The sequence below is a fragment of the Hetaerina americana genome, unplaced genomic scaffold (assembly GCF_022747635.1).
Source record: "Hetaerina americana unplaced genomic scaffold, ioHetAmer1.1.p SCAF_12, whole genome shotgun sequence".
Classification (NCBI taxonomy): Eukaryota; Metazoa; Arthropoda; class Insecta; order Odonata; family Calopterygidae; genus Hetaerina; species Hetaerina americana.
Window position 1 is genome coordinate 12,860,347 of NW_027286292.1, and position 22,082 is coordinate 12,882,428.

A 22,082-nucleotide genomic window follows, 5' to 3' on the forward strand; every position below is an offset into this window, starting at 1 on the left:
ACCACAGTTGGTACATTAACATAACTTCCCCCACACTCTGATGTGAGAATTTCATACACTCTTGGACTTACATTAGGTGGACTCTCCCTCACCCATCAAAACCGCCATCTGGTTGATTAATGTGATTCGCTGTTGAATATACTATACTCCCTGCCTGTGCATTCAAAAATATATAAATATCATCAATTTCACTGACAATGTGAAGAAACCTCCAAAGGGAATGGATTTTATTCCAAGAAATTACTAACCAGAAATTGGTTGCATATTTTTCCCCTCAAAATATGGCTAAAATATGGGGTGTGTCTTATGAGCTGGTATTCAAAATGATGAGTTGAAATTGGGTCTACTACTTCTGGTTTATAATGGTATAAATTTTAAGTATTGTGTTGTATTTTGCCTTTATGCAAAAATGTGGTCATATAAATTTTTCCATAGTTGTTTTTTATTTTGTAAAAATAATAAGTTGCATGATATATTTATTGCTTCAATTTGAAGGAGGGAGCAATCAAGTACAATGAAATCCAATCCACTGACATCTAAAGTTGTATGTATCCAAAATATACATGCACGTGTTATTGAGTAGGGTGAAACCTGATGAAATCATGTATTCCATTTGGATATGATAGGTACAACTCTTAACTTTAAGGTAAACTCTCTTGGGGTGTATGTTGGCCGTAAATCTTCTTTATTCTCTCATTGGCAAGTTTATTGTTCAAAATTTGGCAGGATAGTGAAAGTAACCAGAATGGCCCTTGCTGGATAGCCACTAGCTCATTGTGCATGCATAATTGTGGACCATCATAATCATTGCATTTGCACATCAATAAAAATAGAAACAACAGGGTGGTACTTTGTTTTCAAATATTAGAATGCATTTTTGAATGAAACATTTTTTAAAACTCGTCAAATTTATTTTTATTTTGAGGTTTTGTGGAAGAGTTTTGTTAAAAATACAGATTCTGATATGACATTGCATTCAAGTGATTATGTATGACAAAGTACTCTGAAATGGCAGCAGAGACATATTTATGGGCTTTGAGATTGGTAATGATAAGGTGGCACCTAACTTTATTTCTAGTCACATAATGTGTCTTAGATACCAGTGCTTCCTATACACTGGCAAATACGATACTTGAGTTAACAATCCCAATGTCATTCAGTTAAAAGGAAAATTCCAAGCACTTAAGGATATATAAGGTGAAACCTCGATGAATAGGTGATTAAGGGGCCTCTATCAATCAATTAGAGAATATGACATGACGAGCGAGCGTGAATTAATTGTCAGTGCATGTGGAATACAAGAATTATCTAATGAGTGAAAATATTGACTGATTCCTAGAAATAGCTAATTGACATATGCTGTTGATTGAATTCACAGAAATAAAACATTTACTTAACTTCTATAGCTTTGCGAATAGGGATCACAGAAAAAATCTTGCCCTTCTTTCCACAGCTGCTTTAGAGTTTATATAAATTATTTTATATCACTTTCCTTGGAATACTTCCTACAACCTGCTTAAGAATGGGTAGCCGACTACTGAATATGCACAAACGTCACCAGAAAGTACAAGAACCCCATAATTTAATTTATCTGGTGATGATTAACTCAACTTGAAATGCCAAAATAAATTCAAATTTTCTGGTTCTTATCACTGCAGGCACAGTAGGAAAGGGTGTTTCATGATGTTGTTATATATTCCTTCATTCACATACTAAATGTAGATAGGTTGGGAGGTCTGAGTAATCATATGTTTCTTAACCCATATAAACTCATCTGATTACCAGAAAAAAAGTCAGGAATATATCAAGACTGTTGAATTCAATTGGAATACATCTTAGAATCCAGATACGAACATTCTGAATGACAATTCCAGTAACCTTCAAACATAATTTAGCAGATCAGAAGTTGAAACTGAAAATATTTGAAAGGACACGCAAGGACTTGACACTTAAAATATTTTTATCATGCGTAATTAAAACTAGCAAAAAATTAGGACATCAAATAAACTACTCGCACTCACCTGCATGAAGCATAACATCATGGATGGGGAAATGTGTTTGGAAGGGGTTGGCAGAGTTCTTTAGAGAAAAGGAGAGCACAAATATGGCATGAAACAATCAAAATACTTACATTTGATAGTTTTGGTACTTCAGCTAATGGGAATAAGAGAAAGTGTTTGTCAAAGTTGGAAATAAAGGATTACAACTGCTGGTATGCATGTGGACATATGTGGCAACTGCCTTTCTCCCTTGCATCGAGGAAGTTATTAGACAAGGAACCCTTACAATGAAAAGTCTTTTGCACAAGTACCACCAAGTTCTGAAAACTGCACTCTTTTAAAGTAATATTAGATTGGTTTCAAATGTAGTAGGTATATTTATTCCTTTGAAGTGGGATATTAATGAAGAATTCAGAAAACAGTTATTTATCCTTGTCTTATCCTGAGGATATATTGAATTTTACACTTCATAATTAATGAAATAAGGAATTAATAAGGTCTATCATCTCTACAGTTTCAGTACAAATCACGTATGAACATTTTTTGCATTTCATGAATGCTTCACTTTACAGGGAAGTGGATTATTAAAACATAGGATGGATAAATGTAGACAGTACCTACCCAGTATTTTTTCAAGAATCTGGCTAATGAAATGTCATTCATTATATTTACCATGATTTAAAGTCATTAAATGGGCACACACTGCATTGATTTGTCAATGCATTTACAGTAATATTTATAAGTATCTCAATTTAAATATAAGTATCAAAATATGCATACCCAAACAGTAAGGAGAGCATGCACATTGGTATTTCAAATGATCCTATATGCGATGCCATTTTAAGCATTTTCTTTCTTGTGCTTATATGGTGCACCTATAGCACAGGCTCTTGAAAGTTGTTATATTGGCAAGGCAAGCATTATTTTCGCAAAGTGGTAGAAACAATAAAATAATTGTTTGTAAAGAGCTTTATACTTCATGATAAACGCAATAGATCCTTCATTGAGTGCCAAGAAAGTTTAAATTAAGAAAATAAGTAATACAAAATGGAACAGAGTAACAAGTTGACCTGATTTGGCTTATAGCATGTCCTAAATTCATTTTTTTCTTTTGTATGACATTGTTTGATTTATTGGAAAAACATGTGAATAATATTGTTAACTTGATTTTGGATTCACATGTGAGAATTAGACTTTAATTATAGTAACCCATCAATGAAAAGTCTCCAGTGTTGAATAATACAATAAAAGTGTGTGAATTTTCTGATGAATAAGGGAGTTAATGAAGGTCATTTGGAAAGTAAGAGCCACTGCCCATTTGGAGATTTCATTTCACTATGGCATGAGCAGTAGAATTTGATCAGTGTATATGTAGATCACTTCATATTATGTATTAGTGAGGGGAACTAATTTTCCATTGAACCACTTTTATAATGCCTCCACATTTCATGGTGACTCTAGATTAGAAGAGTGCCCCACCTTTTCACAGCTCAACTGAAATGGTAACTTGCAATGTAATGGAAGTTAATTGCATGTCTCAGTGTGGTACTCTGTTTCTCTTTGGTTTTACATAAATGGGAATATATATATATATATATATATCACATTTTCCCATCGATATTGCGCACCTTATGTATAACGCACACCCAGAACTTTGTAGTTATCATAAATTTGTATAGATACCATGCACCCAGGGCTTCATTATTATCTTGAATATGTATAGATGCCACGTATCTGTATTTACATATATATATATATATATATAAATATATATATATATAAATATATATATATATATATAAATATATATATATATATCAATATATATAAATATATATATATAAATATAAATATATATATATATATAAATATATATATATATCAATATATATATATATAAATATATATATATATAAATAAATAAATATATATATATATATATATATATATATATATATATATATATATATATATATATATATATATATATATATATATAGTATATATATAGTATATATATATATGCGCATAAAAATTATATATAGTGTGTGTAGAAATACATCTATATCGGATGTGTGTGTGTAAAAATACGTCCATGTTTTGATTTTTTCACTTTTCATTACAAAATGGGCATCGTCATTTTTTCGACCATCTGAACATTTTTGTACAGATAACGTGCGCGTTATTGATGGGAAAATACAGTAAAATGTTTTTCGAAATTTGATATTAGTGTCCAGTGATGAGTGAGTATGACTGATTATGACCATGATCATTAATGACATATATTTACTATGCATAAAAATATTAAATGAGAGCCATTTAATAAAGACATAAAGAGTTTCATTCACTCTAAGGTTCACAACTTTTTACACAAAATTGAGATAACACCATGAATTATGCCATGAACTTATGAAAATGAATCATGACAGACCCATAATAAGAAATTGAGTTTCTGAACACAGTACAATTTCCTGAATACATGATATGCCCAGTCATTCCACCATAACTGTTTCAATATTTTCATTCAGGTGTTTTCAACCTGATAAGCAAAATATTCATTTTTATAAACAGTGATACATACCATCTTAGAATGTTAAATTGAAACTCATTAAACTTATCGAATTAGATTTTTCTGAAAATATAACAATCTTTGGAACTAGAGATATAGGTACTTATTATAGGTATAAAGGAAGGCTTACAATAGTGACCATATATATTTTGGAATCTCCAAGATTTTCAGTCATATTCAACATTTTTATTTTAAAAATTTCTTAACAACATCACAATTTTTTTTCATCTTTGTAAATACAATTAAATTTTGGAATCATCAATTTTATTCCTTCACCTCATAAGCAAAAGAAATTTAAATTAGCTCTGATAGCTTATAATACTTTTGGTTTCGGCGAACGGCTCATGTTTTGATAATTCTTAGTCTTAAACTTGATTGGGAATGATAATTTAACTGGAAAGAATTTATCATTATTACAATAATCTTGAAGTTTTTGAATATAACTATTCATTTGAAATTCTCTTTTGAATACTATGCATGTAGTGACTTTCCTATAGAATCCATCTCCCATTTATGTAACCACTTTTCATGAACACCTTGGGCTTAAAATAATGTACATTTCATTATTTATAAACATTGTAGGAACAGAAATGCATCTTATAGGTACTATAGTGTCATAAAAACCCAAAAATTATAAATTGGCCACACACACATAGAAAGATCTCATCTTGAATAATTAATGTCTTTCAAAAAGATCAGACAAATCAGTTTGCAAGAATATACATGCTGATGTTAACTGAAAACCTTAATTGGTAATGTGTCATGCGCATAACTGCATTGATGTCGGAGGAATATTTGACAGGAAGATTATTTCAATAAAAATGATTCATGGTTTTCAACATCATACAAAAGCTAAACAAGTACTATCAGTGATATGGATTTTTCACACAATATTAATCACACAGGCATGTGAAAGATTGTGAAGCACATTCAACTGTAAAATAACTCAAATAAGGCTTCTGCCTTTCAATTTTAATACTTGGGCTTAAAATCTTCATCTCATATGCACTGAATAATTCCATGTACTGTTAAAAAAAAATATATCAATAACTGATTCCCATCTCTTAAATTTTGAGTGAGAACTACCTTCCATTGTTCAGTGGCATATTCAAAATACCATTTCATGTGGAGCAGTATCGCTAATCCAAGGGCACTGCCACTGCTTTTGAAGCTCAACAACTGCACTTTCCATGAATATTTTAACAGCAAGAAGGCTCACACATAGTTTGGGAAATCACACAGCTATTGTGAAGTTCCTCTGTCTCTGTTCATGTATAATCCCTCCAGGAATTCCTAAAGGGGTAATTCCAGTATCGCCATCACTCATATGCCCACGATTATTACCCTTGAGAGAGCAAGGTAACTGACTACTGGATTTGAGATTTCCTTTGAGATGTCTCAATGTATCTCGGTCACACTCTGCTTCACTCAGCTCGAGCCCATCTGAGAATCCTGATGGTGGCTCCAGCCGTGCTGGGAACCCAAAGCTAGTCTCTTCAGATAGAGTGCTTCTGTTACTTGCTCGCCTGCCCCTCCTTCCTGAGTGGCCATGACTAGAAATAAATTAAATCATTGTTACTCAGCCCATATTATCGCTAAGGAAAGGAAATTATTATTGTATTGATCTTTGTATGCAAGATTCTACGATTTTTAAATGAAAAATAACAAGAATTTCACAAGAAATGATGTACTGCAGAATTTCAGGAGGATATAAAAGTGCCACCATAAGTTTAAAAAACAAATCTCTTCTGGAGGTTCATATTTGATATTTTAAACATGTAAAAAGATGTTTGATACAAATTAATGAAATAGAATTCAAAATTCAGTAATCTATTAAATGGTTCTCTTACTAATAATATTTTTTCATAAACAGGGGATGAAAGAACCTGGAAACAGTACTATTTATTGAACAACTTTTATTGAGACGCGATTGAGACTTAATAGTCCCTTCTCACTATAAGGAGACGAAACAGTTTATTTACGTATGAGTAAAACTAATTATGTGAAATGAGATGTTATAGAAAAGCACCATTAAAGAAAGCAGGAAACATAGTAAAAAATTCATGTACATTTGATTGTAATTATAAAAAATTGTCTTTTCTCCAATTACAATTGGTTTAAATGAATACGGCAAACAATAAGATAAAGAATTTTATGGTTGGATATTCAACTATGGGGAAGTTAATAGCAAGGAAATAAGGGATTAACTGTATCCCTTATTTCATGAACTTATCTCTAGGGTGGTTCTCAGGAGAATGGATGGTAAGCTTTAGAGAGAGAGGTAAGATAGGGCTGCTCTCTATCACCTATGGTGTTCATATGCCACTGTTTTTTTTCCAAAAAATGATGAATCTTGGTATCGTAAACTGCCCCATCAACACCATGATTTCCTGAGTCAATAGTGACCAAATATAAAAGGTGGAGAGAAAGAAATCTCTATCGCATAAAGCTCTGAATATCAGGTGCCCTACCATTTGATTTAGGCATATCCATGAACACAGAAACCACTGACCTTCCTATGTGTGTACCTTTATTTCTCAAGCTTCTTAAGGGAACTATGTGGAACCATTTAACAAAACATCATAGGGTCTAGAAAAGAGAGCTTCAAACAATGTCTTTTTCAGTAAGTCCTCCCCTATGGATAAAAAATTGTCCAAGGAGGTCCCTATGCACCCACACCTTTGCTAGTTTTTGCATGCTTTTATGCTACATTTATGGAACCATAAATACATTTAAATAATATATAATGTATCCTAATAATCTATTCGTCTATACATACATGGCTAAAAGAATCTTTATATACATATATAGCATGCATGGAATCATGCATTTTTAAGCTTATTTAGTTACATTTGATTTTTTAGCAAGAGCAGCATTTATCTTGAAATATCTGAAGAATAAGCAGAGAAGAACTAACAAATATCTTTTATTTTTGGTATGCCTCAGCTAACTGTCAGAAAAAAATTTAGTGGTCCCTTTGATAAATCATGCTTTTACATAGGTGATGGTGAATTTGTTAATGAATCAAAGATTAATAACGTAAAGTGTAATTGCCACCTTTTGGAACGAATTAAAAAGGAATGAGGAGAAAAGTAAAAGGACCTGACCTCTGGAGAGTCTGAAGGAACTGGCAGGGTGGTGAGTAACTATTTAAAGGAAGAGGGTATATAATGCGGGATGATAGTAATGAAGTACCAAATAAAAACGCATATACCTAAAAGGAGATGGAAGAAGTACCTATGCACATTTGAAAACCTTACAATGGAAAAGTACAAAGGACAAAAATAGAAAGGAAAGTTATGCTGACAAAAATAATTAGAGATTCTTTCTGCAGGGTAGAATTTGGTTATGCAGTTAAGGATTTTTGTCCAAACCCAAGTCTGAGAAATAAATTAATCATTTAGAATTACTTTAAATTTCTGAGAAATGATAAATCAAGTTGTAGTAACACATCTGCAGCGATCACTTCAATTTTTTCATGACTCAGTTTTCTTTCAACAAGGCAATTATGAAATGCCATTTCAATATGAAGGATAATGTCAATAGTAAATCAGATGGAATGAGTTCTAAGTATTAATTGTGTTTGATTCAGATGCCCACCATAAGGTAGCAGCATATACTTGTAGAAACTAAAATGCTTGTGTAGGTGCAGGAAGAATAAGTGATCTTTCACAGTGCAAGACCTTTAACATTTGGTAGACATTAACTGAAGCCACTTGTTACTCTCAAACACTATGAAATGAAACTCAATGGCAGTTATATTCTGCAGCATATAAGGTAACTGAGAAAATACTGATGGACTTCCAAGTTGATTTAGTACATTATTATGTACCCCAAAGAAGAGGGCTGATCAATGCATATGTGAATTCTGACACCATTAGCCTGAAGAAATATGTAAATATGCTTTTGGCATTAATCACCAATAGAGGAATTTAGGATGCAATACTCATCATCATTGGTTACTCAATCTTAAGATTGCTTGACTGCAGACCTCCATCCTATCTGATGCTAATTGGCTCACTTTCTGGTATTTTTTGCAATGTCATATAATACTGAGCTGTGCATTGCCCATTGAAATGAAAGGACATATGATTATATTATAATTACAAAATATGGTTTGTATAAAGACCAAATTGCTGTAATTATAACTGGAATCAGCAGTGAAGAAGTAGGTACTAAAGAAAAGAGTTAGGTAAGAAGTTATGTGAACTTTTTACTATCAATATTGAAAGCTAAAATGCAATAAATAAAATGACAGAAAAGTTTGTAGTAACCAGTATTTAGCATCTTTTACACATAACATTGGCAGAGGTAGAGAAAGAAAGAGAAATAAAAACGATTTTCATCTGCTGATAATACCAATCTCGGGTGTATGATATGCTCATGTTTATGCAGTATCTACTATGCATTCTCTAATTAATTGATAACAAAACATAAGAAAATTGATTTAAAGTGACATGGAAGACATAATTCAGCGGGAAGAGACTTGCTCTTTTGAACATATCAATACATGATCATCGATGATAAAACATCTGATTTCTTCCATGTGCAGGGAAGTATCTCTTCAATAAGGATAAACAGTGAGAGAAGCATTAAACTAAGCACTACAGTTTTTAATAAAAAGTGATATTCTCCATATAATAAATACAAGTGAGATGTCTTACTTTTTACCTGGGTATTCCCCATCTGGGCATATTTCTTCGGTCAGGGAGTGGGGACGGTTCGGTGGAAGTGCTGGACTCTGGGGGCGGGTGCAAAATGTCTGGAAGAACAACTTCTTATTAGTAAGTCAGTTATGCATTGTGGTTAATTAACTTAACTGATTATAAAGACACCTGATATCCACCTGTTGAGGACTTATTTAATGGCAAATCATTGCATTAGTAACACAAAACATTTGGAAGACAGAATTTTAACAACTAATATTTGTGCCCACAGTACTTACTGCTTTGTATGTAGCTTTGATTTCATAGCATGCTGTTTAGTATTGTAAGTGGTGGTTATATGTTTCATAGGTAGGAAGTGGTAGCAAATGTTTGGAACTTGGATAGATGAAATAGGAACTACTATTCATAAGATGATTTAGTATCAAAATACCTAAAATATTTGCACCCAAGGGTAGAGATAGTTTCCTCACTCAGGTACATATAATTTAATTTTTTTGAGAAATTACTCATATTTTTAGAGAGAATTTATTTTTATGAATAAACTAAGATATAACTTTCAAAGGTTTCATCATTCTAACTTTAAGTACCATATAGTTCTCAAAATTACGAGTTTTCCATGCCAATTTTGTGAGCACAACTTCTAATTCAAATAGGTTGCTGTATCAGAATGCTATAGTACCTAAATATAACAAATCATCCCATCAAGGTTGTGCCATTTAATGCAAGAAGAAATCAAATATATGATTTGAGTAATTATTATTCTTATTTTACTTATGATACACAAAAAACCACATGATAATTATTCTGGACATGGATTTTTGCAGTGTTGATGATTGGTATTGGTGGCTTTTGGGAGCTGCTGCATAATCAGGAATGTTTCTATCTGAAATTTTTTATCAATTGCTACCCACATCATTATGAAAAATGAATATTCATTGTCTTTTAATTATACAGACAGTATAATTGAAGAGCTAGAGCTCGGATGAAAACATTTCTGACCGTGCAGTCGCTTCTGAAAGTCACCACTAACCACACTTTCTAACCCAAAGGTTGGTTGGATTGGCGAGGGCACAGGTCACCTACTGAAATTCATACAAGGGTATGGGGGCAATTCCTTTCCCTGTGTGGCCTATGACTACCCAGGAAGATCTGGTACTAAAAAAATCATACAGCTTGAGTGAAGCTGAATAATGAGATGCAACCATTAATAATGAAAAAATGATTTTTTAAATGTTCTAATTTCTTTCTGTTTTTAGGTTATTAGATTAGTGAGTAGGATTATATTCCTGACACTCAAGGTATTATCTAATTCAGGCCTTTCATAATAGCCTGCATAAGTAACAAAATGCTTTTGGCATTTAGATACTAACTTAAGTCTAATAAAAAGCAGTAAAATGTGCTAGGTATCCATCATATAACAACTATTTTCAATGGAAAAATCTCATTTTCCAATATTACTATTGCAATGATTAGACATTAAATGCATTGAATTATTTTACCAGTCAAATAATGTAATGTATTATTTGCTATAACTTTGTAATCACTTCAGCACTGTCTTTCAAATGTCACAAGTGAAAATATTTTCCAGAAAAATAACACTAAGAAATATTATGGCCCATTAGGGATGGGATGATGTTAGAAATGAATTTCTACAAGGTCTGGCAACATGACTTCCATTTTTATAAAGCAAACCCCCTTTAAAAAAGGAAGTTATGTTGTCGCACCCTATACAAAGAATTCGAATGCATTGGTTTTCTTTATAATATGCAAGTTTCATAATGATAATTCAGATTAATTTGGGACCCAAAGATAAGCACGGTTAAGCAATGGCAATTATGAGATATGCATTCAATGGTTGAATGAAATATCACACTTTTAACTAATAAAATCAATTTGCTAAGCAAGAATATATAATACTTTGAATTTTTTGATTTTATTATCATAACAAGGGTAAATAAGTACTTCATTGCCATGACCATGAAACTAATAAATGAATGGTAGGGTTTTGAATGAGGGTAACAAAGCTCCTTTAAACTAATTAAGACAATCATGAAGTATTGATTCAAAAGTGGGACAGACATGACATTACTACCTTTGAGCAAATCTTGATTGTAATACAGTGAACCCTCACTAATCCAGATGTTGGCACTCAGGGCATTTCATCATGATCCCCAGCCTGTCTGCATCTGTGCTTTCCGTTTCCATTATGGCTTTTGGGGTGGTTCCTAGCAATTTTGCTTGAACATAATGATTATTTTACCGTGCCATAGTGAAAGGATTGATATACAACAGCTGATGTAGAGAAATATGTGAAAATGAGGCAAACAAATCTGGGTATCATGGCCAAAAGAAAACAGAGAAGATAAATTATTCTGCAGTTTCCTTTTGAAGATGTAAATGAGGGCTTTCTTCAGGAATTTTACTACGTGGAATGATTTTGCACATTACAGATTCACTGTCTATCCCGGGTGTGCATTCTGGTAGTGGTGATTTTTTCTGCAATTTCAGCCTTAAAATAAGAGTGATGGGTGTCATCTGTCAGGTGTCTGATTGGCTCATCTATCTTGAATGCAAAAGCCTCTCTTCCATATAAAGGAGAGAGAATATGTATCCATCTCATTGAAATTGTGCAAGTCCAACCTTCAAAACAGTTGATGAAATTAGTATTTAAGAAATATACAAATGAGATAAAACCATATAATAAGAAGGACTTTGTTGACTTATTGACTGATTAGAGTTGATCCCATGCACACATGAGGGAATTTATTTTCTCATTTTTTGTATGAATGAAAAAAGAGAAATAAAATCATACTTCTAAGTCGCCAGCTATTTTGACATGCTTGCACATTTATCTTCACTTCTGCTGAATCCATAACATTTTTATGAAATAAAATAATAATATTAACTGTTTATGGGACAAAAACAGAGACCCAGTATGCAGTAAGTATAGAGGAATGTGAGATGGAGAAATTATGAACAATGTTTTATGAAAATAAATTATGGTGTGATTGCATAAAATGTTATAGAGGCTTCAGAGAAGCTGAGGAAGTCAGTAAATGACCAAAAAGGGGAAAAATGTTCAAATTAAATTTTGGTGGATAATGGGTGCACTAGTGCCTCAACAGTCAGCCCCTGTGCTCATGGGCATGGTGGTCACAATGGCTTCTAATCATTTATCATCAATTGACGATTTAGAAGGTGAGAGAATTTGAGCTGATTGGAGGTAACTTATGGTATATTTGAGCCTAAATGATTTGAGAAATGTATAATGGCTGCACCATTGGTCTCTTCTGATGAATCCTCAGTTTCCAAAAATGAAGAGCTAGAGATAAGCAAACCAGGTCTTAAATTTGTTTGATAGTGCAGAAAAATCTTATCATTCATGTGACATCAATTAAAATGACCTGTGATATTTCAAATTATATCTGAGATATTTAATCATGCTGCATTTATAGATTAAGTCCTTGTCGTGAAGTACAGGAATGTGAAGTCCCTGTTTGAGAGTTATTATCTACAAAATAGCAAGCCAGTAATCAGCAATAAACCAGAAAGTCATTGGATAATGTGTTCACTACATTTCTTATCCTGAGGAACATGAGACTGGACCACATATGGGTCAAGCAGCTGATAGAGAAAGGCATGGGAAAGAATGAAGAATTAATATTGGATTTTGTTTTCACTCAACTCATTCAAGAAGGAAGGAAAGTAGTGGATAAGAGAGGTTTAGCAGCAGAATACTTGCACAACTGGCATATGGTGGCAGGCATCAACAACTCTGAGGAAGCCAGGTTTGGGAATCTGAAAGGGGTCAGCAAGGGGTCAGCAAGGGGTCAGTCAAGCTTGAGAAAGAGTCATCTGTATCTTTGGCATCACATTATAGCATGATGCATCAACAGTGATGATGCAACAACAGTGAGCAGCAACATGAACAATATCATTAGCAAGGTGGTGTCACCTATTAGAGTTGCATCACACATGGTCATGAGGCTTCAAATGTAGGCGTTTTATTTCTTGATTTGTTTTTTTTTGGTACACAAAAAGGAAAATATAAAGGCATCAACTTCAGGTTTTTTAATCCATGAATGCCATGTTTATTTATCCACTGATTAAATCCATTGAAAAATCGGCTTAAATTTGTAATTAGAACTAATTCAATTTATCAAACTAACTCTGAGTATAAATGAAAAAAGGGGTAGTGAAGCAATGTCTTGGAGTTTTCTAACTGCTATATTTCTTATTATTAAGAATCTGGTATGTAGATTCTGATGCTTCTTCTCCCCTTTTTAGCGATGGTTTGAAACAATAAGTAATTTGAAAGAAAAAAATATAAATTTTGTTTGGGTTGAAAATATTACTACTGAAAGAGTGGGTCATGTTGTTGTCAATTTTTTGAAAGGTATATAAAATGCAACACAAATAAGAAACTTTCTGTGAATTTTATTTCTTGAAGCATCATGTCAAAATTATGGTTACTTATAACTTTTGATAGTGAATAGTGCTATATGTATGAGCAAGGAATTGTAACTGTAACCACACATCAATTTATAGAGCTAAAGGAAGGAGAATTATAAATTGGCTTTAGAATTTTACCAGACTAATATATTAACAACTATATTTCTAAATTTAACCATGGCATAATGGGTTGGGAAATATGTTATACAAGCATGAAATCCTTGTCCTAAGGCCTTATTGTTGGTTTAATATTGAATTATTTTCTTGTATGAAATAATTATGTCAGGGCAAAGCATGCAAAAGTATCCCTCCCAAAGGATGTGCTATTAGAGCAGGATGATTTAGGGTATAATTCATTATTATATCAATGGTCACATGGATGGGAGATTACTTAGCTACTTTTACCTATAAAGTACATGGTATAGTCATACTGCTTCACAAATAAAATGTGAGGTTTTTGATTTTTAAATCCATTATTGAAAATGTCATGGCATCAATAAATAATTTTGATAATTGAGCAGAGATTTAGCATCTGGCCCAGAAAATGTCTCTGAGAAAAATTTTGGTCTTGACGTCACTGTGCCATGAAAACCTATCGAAAAATTTTAACCACTTCTAGGGGGAAAATAAAGGTGCTCATCACAAAATTATTCAATTCAATTCACCATGGGAACAATAATACTTAAATCCTCAATCAACAGTCAAGTCACCCATTCCCCCCTAAATGTGTGAAATGACAAAAATATGCGAGAAAAGGGTTTCCTTATGGAAACAACCAGCAGTATCAACACTCCCATAAATAAGCTATTGAAATGCTTTGTTATTACTTGAAAGAATAATAACTTTCTTATTAAAGAATTCTTTCCATTCAAAGAGATTATCAAGAGTATCCCTGTCAAGGAAGACACTATAATTGGGAATTCCAATGTTGTCTTCTATTTTACCAATTTTTAGAAGACATTATGTACATTAATAAAACAACTCACCACTATAGAACAACAAATGACATTCCTAACCTGGCCCAATTTTGTCTAAAGAGCTCCTGTTTTCTTTGAATTGGTTAAAATTTCCAAAAAATTGATGGATTGGTCATGGGATCACCTCTGTCATCAGCAATGACTAACCCATAGGAATTTCGAACAGAGTACCATGCATTCCTCCAAAACATACCACCCCTGGGACTACTAGGTGGAGGACACGGGTTTTATATGGCCATTTGGCCGAGATCTTAATTTTTTCTTGCACCATGTGAACAAACAACATGCTACCATCAAATTCACTATGGAGACTGAAGAAAATGGTAGACTACCCTTTCTTAATGCAATGCTGAATAGAGGACTGATTTCACTATAACAGAAATCTACTCACACTGGGTAGCTAAATGTATGCTCACATTATCATTTCAATACTCAACTACTCAAAAACATAGGTTACTATTCCTATCGAACTTGTAACAATAACCACCACATACAGAAAAACAAAATCTAATTTTTGCAATGAAGATGTTTAAAATCTAGAAGAATCACCTCTGAAAAGAATCTAATGGAGAAAGAAAGAGTGCGAAATAGACACATTTGCCTGGAGGAGCAAATGTAACACAGATACAAAATAAAAATCAGATGCATATGCCATCACATTATATGCCCAAGGTAAAACTAAATAGATCAGCAGAGCATTATGAAAGCACAATGCCATTGTCGGATTCCTGACAACATCAAAGGTTGGTGCTAAAATTACCAATACTAAAAATAGCATGGTTTGGGTCACAGATGAAAAGTGTCCCAGAGTGGTGGCTGTTGTCATATCATATAGCACACAAGAATATCAACCTGAAGGAAAGAGGATTTATTGATGTGATTTGAATGATTCATAAAGACTCAATGTATGAATGTGCCAAATATCACTGTTAGCAAATTTTCCACATTAAAATAGGGATTCTGAATTTTTAATGAGGGAGTCTTTGCCAGATAGACAAAATTTCTAATGCCATGGGATTTTAATAGGGTGTTTTTCAACTTTTTCTAACTCATAATCCACTGCCTTGATCTAAATATGTTATCAGTAACAATGCAATTGTACTACTCAAATCCAATATTTGTAAAATGAAATAGACAAAGTTTGAAAATTGTTTCTGATATTCATCTAGTCTCATTGCTAACAAAATGTGGTATTTCAGTGGGTGGAGCCCTGCACCACTGACTGAAGAGTCTGCTTTGATTCTCAGGGGACACCTCTGGGCACTCTTAGCTTCACACAGGCTGTGTAATTTTTCTGGTAACAAGTCTTTCTGGAAAACCGTAGGTAATACTGGAAAATGATCAGGCCACACCACCCTGGTGTGTGAATTTCGCATGCCATTAGGCTAGCTTTAGGGGAGCTCTACCCTCACCTAGGAAGCCAACCTTGGAGTTGATTACTTTTGATGGTCTTATTCTTAACAACAGGAAGCCTACATGAGAACTAATATGACTACCTTATAAGACTAACTTCACAAGATATAATGCAACCATAGCAATTATGGCACATATGAGCTTTCATGTGATATTGCAGTAAAAGTGAAAACTTTTATTCATGGTTTCATGCGTGCTTATCCAGCAATTTACATAAGGATAAGGTTTAATGTTATAGCCTCATAAGGAAAATGTCAAATGCTATTTAATGTTTTGGCTGTAGTATTAGCACATCTACAACAAATAAGTAGTAATTGAGCAATTCAAGCCCAATGAGCACGGAAGAAATTACATCTCAGTGCATATTTTATATTTATTATCTTAATATTTTTCTCTGATCAAATACCTCTGTATTTAAATCATATTCTAAAACCATATCAGACCCATTTCTGAAACTCTTGACCATATCTACACCACATTTTCCCTTTTCTAGTTTCCTATTTGGTAAAATGCATATAATTCATAAACTAAGTAATACTTTGCACATCATTAAATGTCACTAATATTGTAAATTACACATTAGGCAATCAAATGGCCTTTTAAGGATTGATTTTTCTATCAATTGTTAACAATGGCTTCATTTGTAGTTAGTGTGAAACAGACTTGAATTAAATCATAACACAATTATTCAAGTAATTTTGATTTAATAAAGTTTTAAAATTAATATTTTTGACGTGTAGTAATTTGTTAAAGATTTGTAAACAAATAAATAAGAAAATATTATATTTTTGGAATGCAAAGGGATTGTGACATATGGGCTACAGACAAGATTTTCAAGAAAGTTTTTAAGGTACACCAGAGCAAAGAAATTCCAAATAGGGATTTAATAGGTATTCTTTAACAGGAGCTCTCAAATATACATTTCAAAATAACCTAGAATCCCAAAAGAACCCAGATCTGATCCTGTTTGTGCTATTATGGATGTGTTATAATTATATATTAAATTTAAAAAAGTGAAATGAAATGTATTGACATGATGATTGCATGAGATAGAATTGTGGGTACAAGTCTATGCTTATGCCATTTAATTTTGTCAGACACAGTCCCTCCCCTATATTCTTAGATAAGGCTATAAGTGGTGGTGTTAATCACTTGAAAATAAAGACACTGTAAGACCTACCCATCAGTGTGTTCTTCAGCCCAGAATGAAAATGTGATACTACGTCATTTGTCCAACAAAATAAGTACCAAATTCAGGCTTCATTTTTAAATCCAGTGATCCAGAATGCATTTACAAAATGTGGCAGGTAGTAAGTAGTAAGAAAGAAGTAAAAGTAAGGAGCATTTTTTTCATGATGTTCATTCTCAGAGCAGGAATTGCTGGCTTTTCAAAATCAGTAGGCCCGTTTATTCTATATCATCTGACAGTCATAAAATTGGGACTTTATAGCAAATAAAAACATATAGGTATTCCAAAAACCTCCCATTTTCCCATGTTGTCTTAATCAATGATGGTTCACTGTATGATAATCAAAGTTTGAACATGCAAGGGAACAAATAAAATTTAGCTAGTGAGTTGCTTTAAAGTCTAAAAAAATAAGCAAATTGTGCATATAATTACCTCAAACATGTGAAAACATAACTAGCAAACGGTACATTACAATCAGTAATTTAAAGTAACCCTATTTCATCCTCACTCTTATTTAAACTGAATCAAACACCTTTCGGATCTATTGACCTGTCAAGGCATATTTGAGAGTGATTGTAATGGTAGCAAAAGAAACTAAAAATGATATCATAAACTTGAAACTAGAAATTGGCAGTGAAAACCTCTGGTCAATCAGCACATGCAAAAATACATAAAATGAATAAATATATTGGAATAATTACATCCTCATGAGCTGTCCAGTCTTTGTCTGTTCCCATGATATTTTTCCAAAAGGAAATTCTGCATGCACAATCTTTTATTTGAACTTATTTACTAAGTGATAACATGGATACTAGTCTAACTAAGACTATGTAGCCAGCCTTAGTTAGTAGAGTAGACCTACCCCTAGTTTATAGAAGTGGCGCTAGTGGAAATAGCTTCTTAGCGATGAAACTTAACAATGCAATAATGCAGTAGATAAATGATGCAGAAAAAAATTTGAATGGAAAATCTAAAAAAAGTTCTAATCAATATATGAACATTATTAAATACTCAAATATTATGTAAAAATATGAATAAATTGATAAGGATGTTGTATTTCTAACATAAAAAGTAAACAAATAGGGAGCTAGGAAGCAAAAATTTAATCCAAGACTGATTCAAGTAAAATAAAAATAACCTTATTTAATGTAAATTATTTTGAATCATCCCATCCCTAGCATGATGAATAAAGTGAATTTACAGGCAGCATTTGCTCCTTAGCAAAAGGTGCCTGACATGAAAAGTTATATCAGAGTAAAAGTATGAACGAAGTCAATTGATACATGCCAGCAGTAGCCAAAACATAATTAAATATTTTTGCTGAAGTAAAATACCAACGTATCTTTCCACTAAATTTTTATTCTGGAAAACTAGTTTTGACGCATAGGCGTCATCCTCAGCTGAGGTTGTGTTGAAACTAGTTTTACTGAATGATAATTTAGTGGACATATACATTGGTATTTAACCTTAATGATAATAATGGATTTCCACAAAGTTAAGCCTGAAAACATCGAATATAAATATTTTTGAATGTGACCTATCTCACAAGAGAATTTTCACATCATCAAGGGGACAAGAAGTTAAACTGGGAACTGCTATGGAAGCCATCTCTGAAGGACAGGTAATGGAGGGGATGGGTGGTGTGGTGGGAGTGTGGGACAATGGCAGGCTACGTACTGTTGCATCGAGGCACATTTTGGTGTGCGAGGCGGTCCCCGCTCGGCCCCAGGTCATACAAGTGATTGGAGGACTCGGTTTGGCTCTCAGTGTCTGAATCCGAGCCCAGACTGTCGTAGTCCTCACTCTCCGACCTCAAACATTTTCTCTTTCTGTTCTGCCTTAATTTGGCGTAATCATCATGCGGACTCTACAACACGAAAAAAAATGAAAACAATTTCCTTCAAAGCTAGTAGTGCTGTCAACGAAGGTTATCTCAAACCAATCACTCGCATACTTTTGTTTCTGTCAATGATGTTTCAAGTAGATAAAAAGTCCAACTAAAATTTGGAACGCCATTCACACGCACAAATTTCGGCGGAGTAGTTTTATCGCATTCATATAATTTTTGAAGCAAGATGTTAATGAGCTCGGATGAGTGTAATTTTGCTTTGAATAAATTTTAATCAATCATTAAAGTTGCCTACATGTCATTCAGTCCACTCACACTTTTCAGAGGTATGGTTTCCATTGCGGCAAGTCTCTGATCATGATAAACAAAGGTTTGGAAGTGGGCAGGGGAAGATGTTTGCTGCTGGCTTTGTACATGAAATGTGGCATATGGATAAATATCTTCTGCATATTCTGAAAAATAAAATTGAGTCATTGTTGAAATAAATATGTACTTATTTAAATTATGAAATCAGAGTTAAAATATAAAATGTTACATTTAAAGGCTTAAATCATTCAGGCATCTTTTGTATTTGCCATCATAACAATCTAGATTTTAACGATTAATTTTGCTCATACCTGGTATTCTTTCCAAGGTGTTCACATCTCTAACTGGTGTTGGTATTCCCTTTTGAACAGCAGCATAATACTGCTCTCTTTGGGCCATATTTTGTTTGTTGTCAATGGAAACAATGGACTGTCCATCTTCAATTCCAGTGCATTCAGCCTCATCTGGAGGTTCTGATGAGATTAAACAGTTTATTTAGGAAATATATTAAATTAAAAATATCATAAACACAATATGCCATAAGCTTGAATATGGATAATTATTCAGGGGAATAAAAAAATTTCGGCTATCAGATTTGGAAAATATTGCCTTATAATTTCACTCTTATTAGCAGATGATGGAAATTATGAATACTCACAGATATACAATAATAATATCACAGTTAACCAAACCTTCTCATTTCATTACTTCAATTAACTAATATTGATTCAATTAACTTAAATTAAAACCTACTGAAACATAGATAATTTCATTGTTATAATAAAAAAATATTTTCATACCATATGACCAAACAGGCCAGACTACCAAATATGTATTAAGAAAACATGTAACAAAAAACAAACCGAGGTATTTAAAAAGCAAATAAATACATAAATATCATATAAAAACAAGAATTATTACTCTAGATATTTATAAATGCTGTAAATGCTTGATTATGAAGAAATATCTTTAACTGACATTTAAATTTGTGCAGTCAAGCCATACCTATTATATCAACTTTGATGGTTATATATATGGGCCATTTTGGTTAGATTTGACCTACACCTAATCAGATGCATATTGTAATTGTCAAATGTTCCATGAGAATTGGAACTGCTATTGAAAGGGAGATTAGAGTATTTTCTTGTACAAAATTGGAGCATTAAAGAAAACAGAGCTGTGTTAGGATCTTTGGACATAAAAAGAGAAGTTTTACTCATTTTCTGATGAAGACACTTGCGGTTGCTTTCATAGCATGTCTCTATAATGAGAAAACTGCACTACGAAATGAGGGACAACCAAAAAAATAATACCTTTGGAAAGAAAGAACAAACTTTAGTAAAGTATAAACACTTTTAGCACTCCAGAGAAACCATCCAATTGAGACTTATAACCATGAAAAAACAAGTTGAAACTTTTTGGTTAAATTCAATGTTTGTACTGTCCAGCAGACACATAACTAATGGTAAAGCCTCTAAGAGTTCTGGAGTCTTCTTGGTCATAGAAGGGGCAACCAGTTGCCCTAACCTTTTGCCCTTGGTCTGTATTATAGTTATTTCTCTATATTTTAAATTCCATCCTTTCTCTTTTAACATCCACGTTTTAAAATGTTTTTATCTAGTGATGAGGTTATCTCGAAACAGCAATGACTACCTCATGGACACCATTGGCATACTCTATGATCACTATTATCTCTAAGGGTCCCAGCTGATTGGGCTGATTTGGTACTAAGTGTTTAGGATTTAACCTTCTATAACTCATTAGTTTCCAGTTAATACTATCTTTCATGATCCGTTAAATATTTTTAATTTGGCTTTGTGGGTTGAATATTGTGCATTGAATGCCATATTTTTATTTTTACCATTCTGCCTTATCTTTATTGCATAGCAGAAATTATCTTCCTTCCATTCTTTGTCAGTATATTCCATAAGTTGACAAAGAATGATGTTGAAAGAATGAAGAAGCTCTTGATGGAACTATTGAGCTGTAATTGAGTAAAATCCATACTATATACCGTATTTTACCATCGATAACGTGCACCCAGAACTTAGTAAATATCATGAATTTGTATAGATACCGCGCGCCCACAGCTTCATAGTAATCTTGAACTTGTACAGATGCCGTGCATTTCTATATACATATATGTGCGCGTAAATATTATATATACTGTGTGTAAAAATACGCCTATATCCATACACTAATAGATGGTAACAACCAATGCATACATGAAATCATAATTGCCTGCGGGTCCGTGGCTCTTAGAGCCACGCTTAAATTCAGCTGCCCGAAATTTCATGGTTAGATGTGGTGGAGGTGCACTCCCCATACACAGAATCCAACTCATTTTTGCTTTGCGTAGGCGTATTGCCTTTCAAAAACAAATATTTAATGACAGCTCGATACTCGATTTTGTCCATTTTCATAAAAACACTCACATCGACTCATTCAAACGACTGTTCCATGAGTGCCTACAGATGAACATCGAAATTCACTTGCTGCCATCTTCACGTTTAGGTCTGGAACTATTCAGACCACCCTCGAATATCCAACGTAAATATACAGATAATTAGAGCCAGGTGATTGCAATGAATTCCAAGAAACAGAAGGATCAAAAAATAAACAATGTTTACAGGGCAACACAATATGCCGCCTTATTGCTT

The 22,082-nt window shown here is 33.0% G+C and overlaps 1 protein-coding gene across 1 annotated transcript in view; it reads right to left on the reverse strand.

The window, feature by feature from the left end:
• Nucleotides 1-5,494: 5,494 nt before the first annotated feature.
• Nucleotides 5,495-22,082, reverse strand: part of LOC139685809 (cell adhesion molecule Dscam2-like) — a 454,184-nt gene continuing 437,596 nt past the window's right edge. The window contains exons 26-30 of the mRNA XM_071582927.1: nt 19,734-19,895; nt 19,432-19,568; nt 18,945-19,134; nt 9,241-9,331; nt 5,495-6,122 (exon numbers count right to left, since the gene is read on the reverse strand). Of these exons, the coding sequence (XP_071439028.1) occupies nt 5,804-6,122; nt 9,241-9,331; nt 18,945-19,134; nt 19,432-19,568; nt 19,734-19,895 (899 nt within the window). The 3' untranslated portion in view covers nt 5,495-5,803. The remainder of the gene's footprint in view (nt 6,123-9,240; nt 9,332-18,944; nt 19,135-19,431; nt 19,569-19,733; nt 19,896-22,082) is intronic.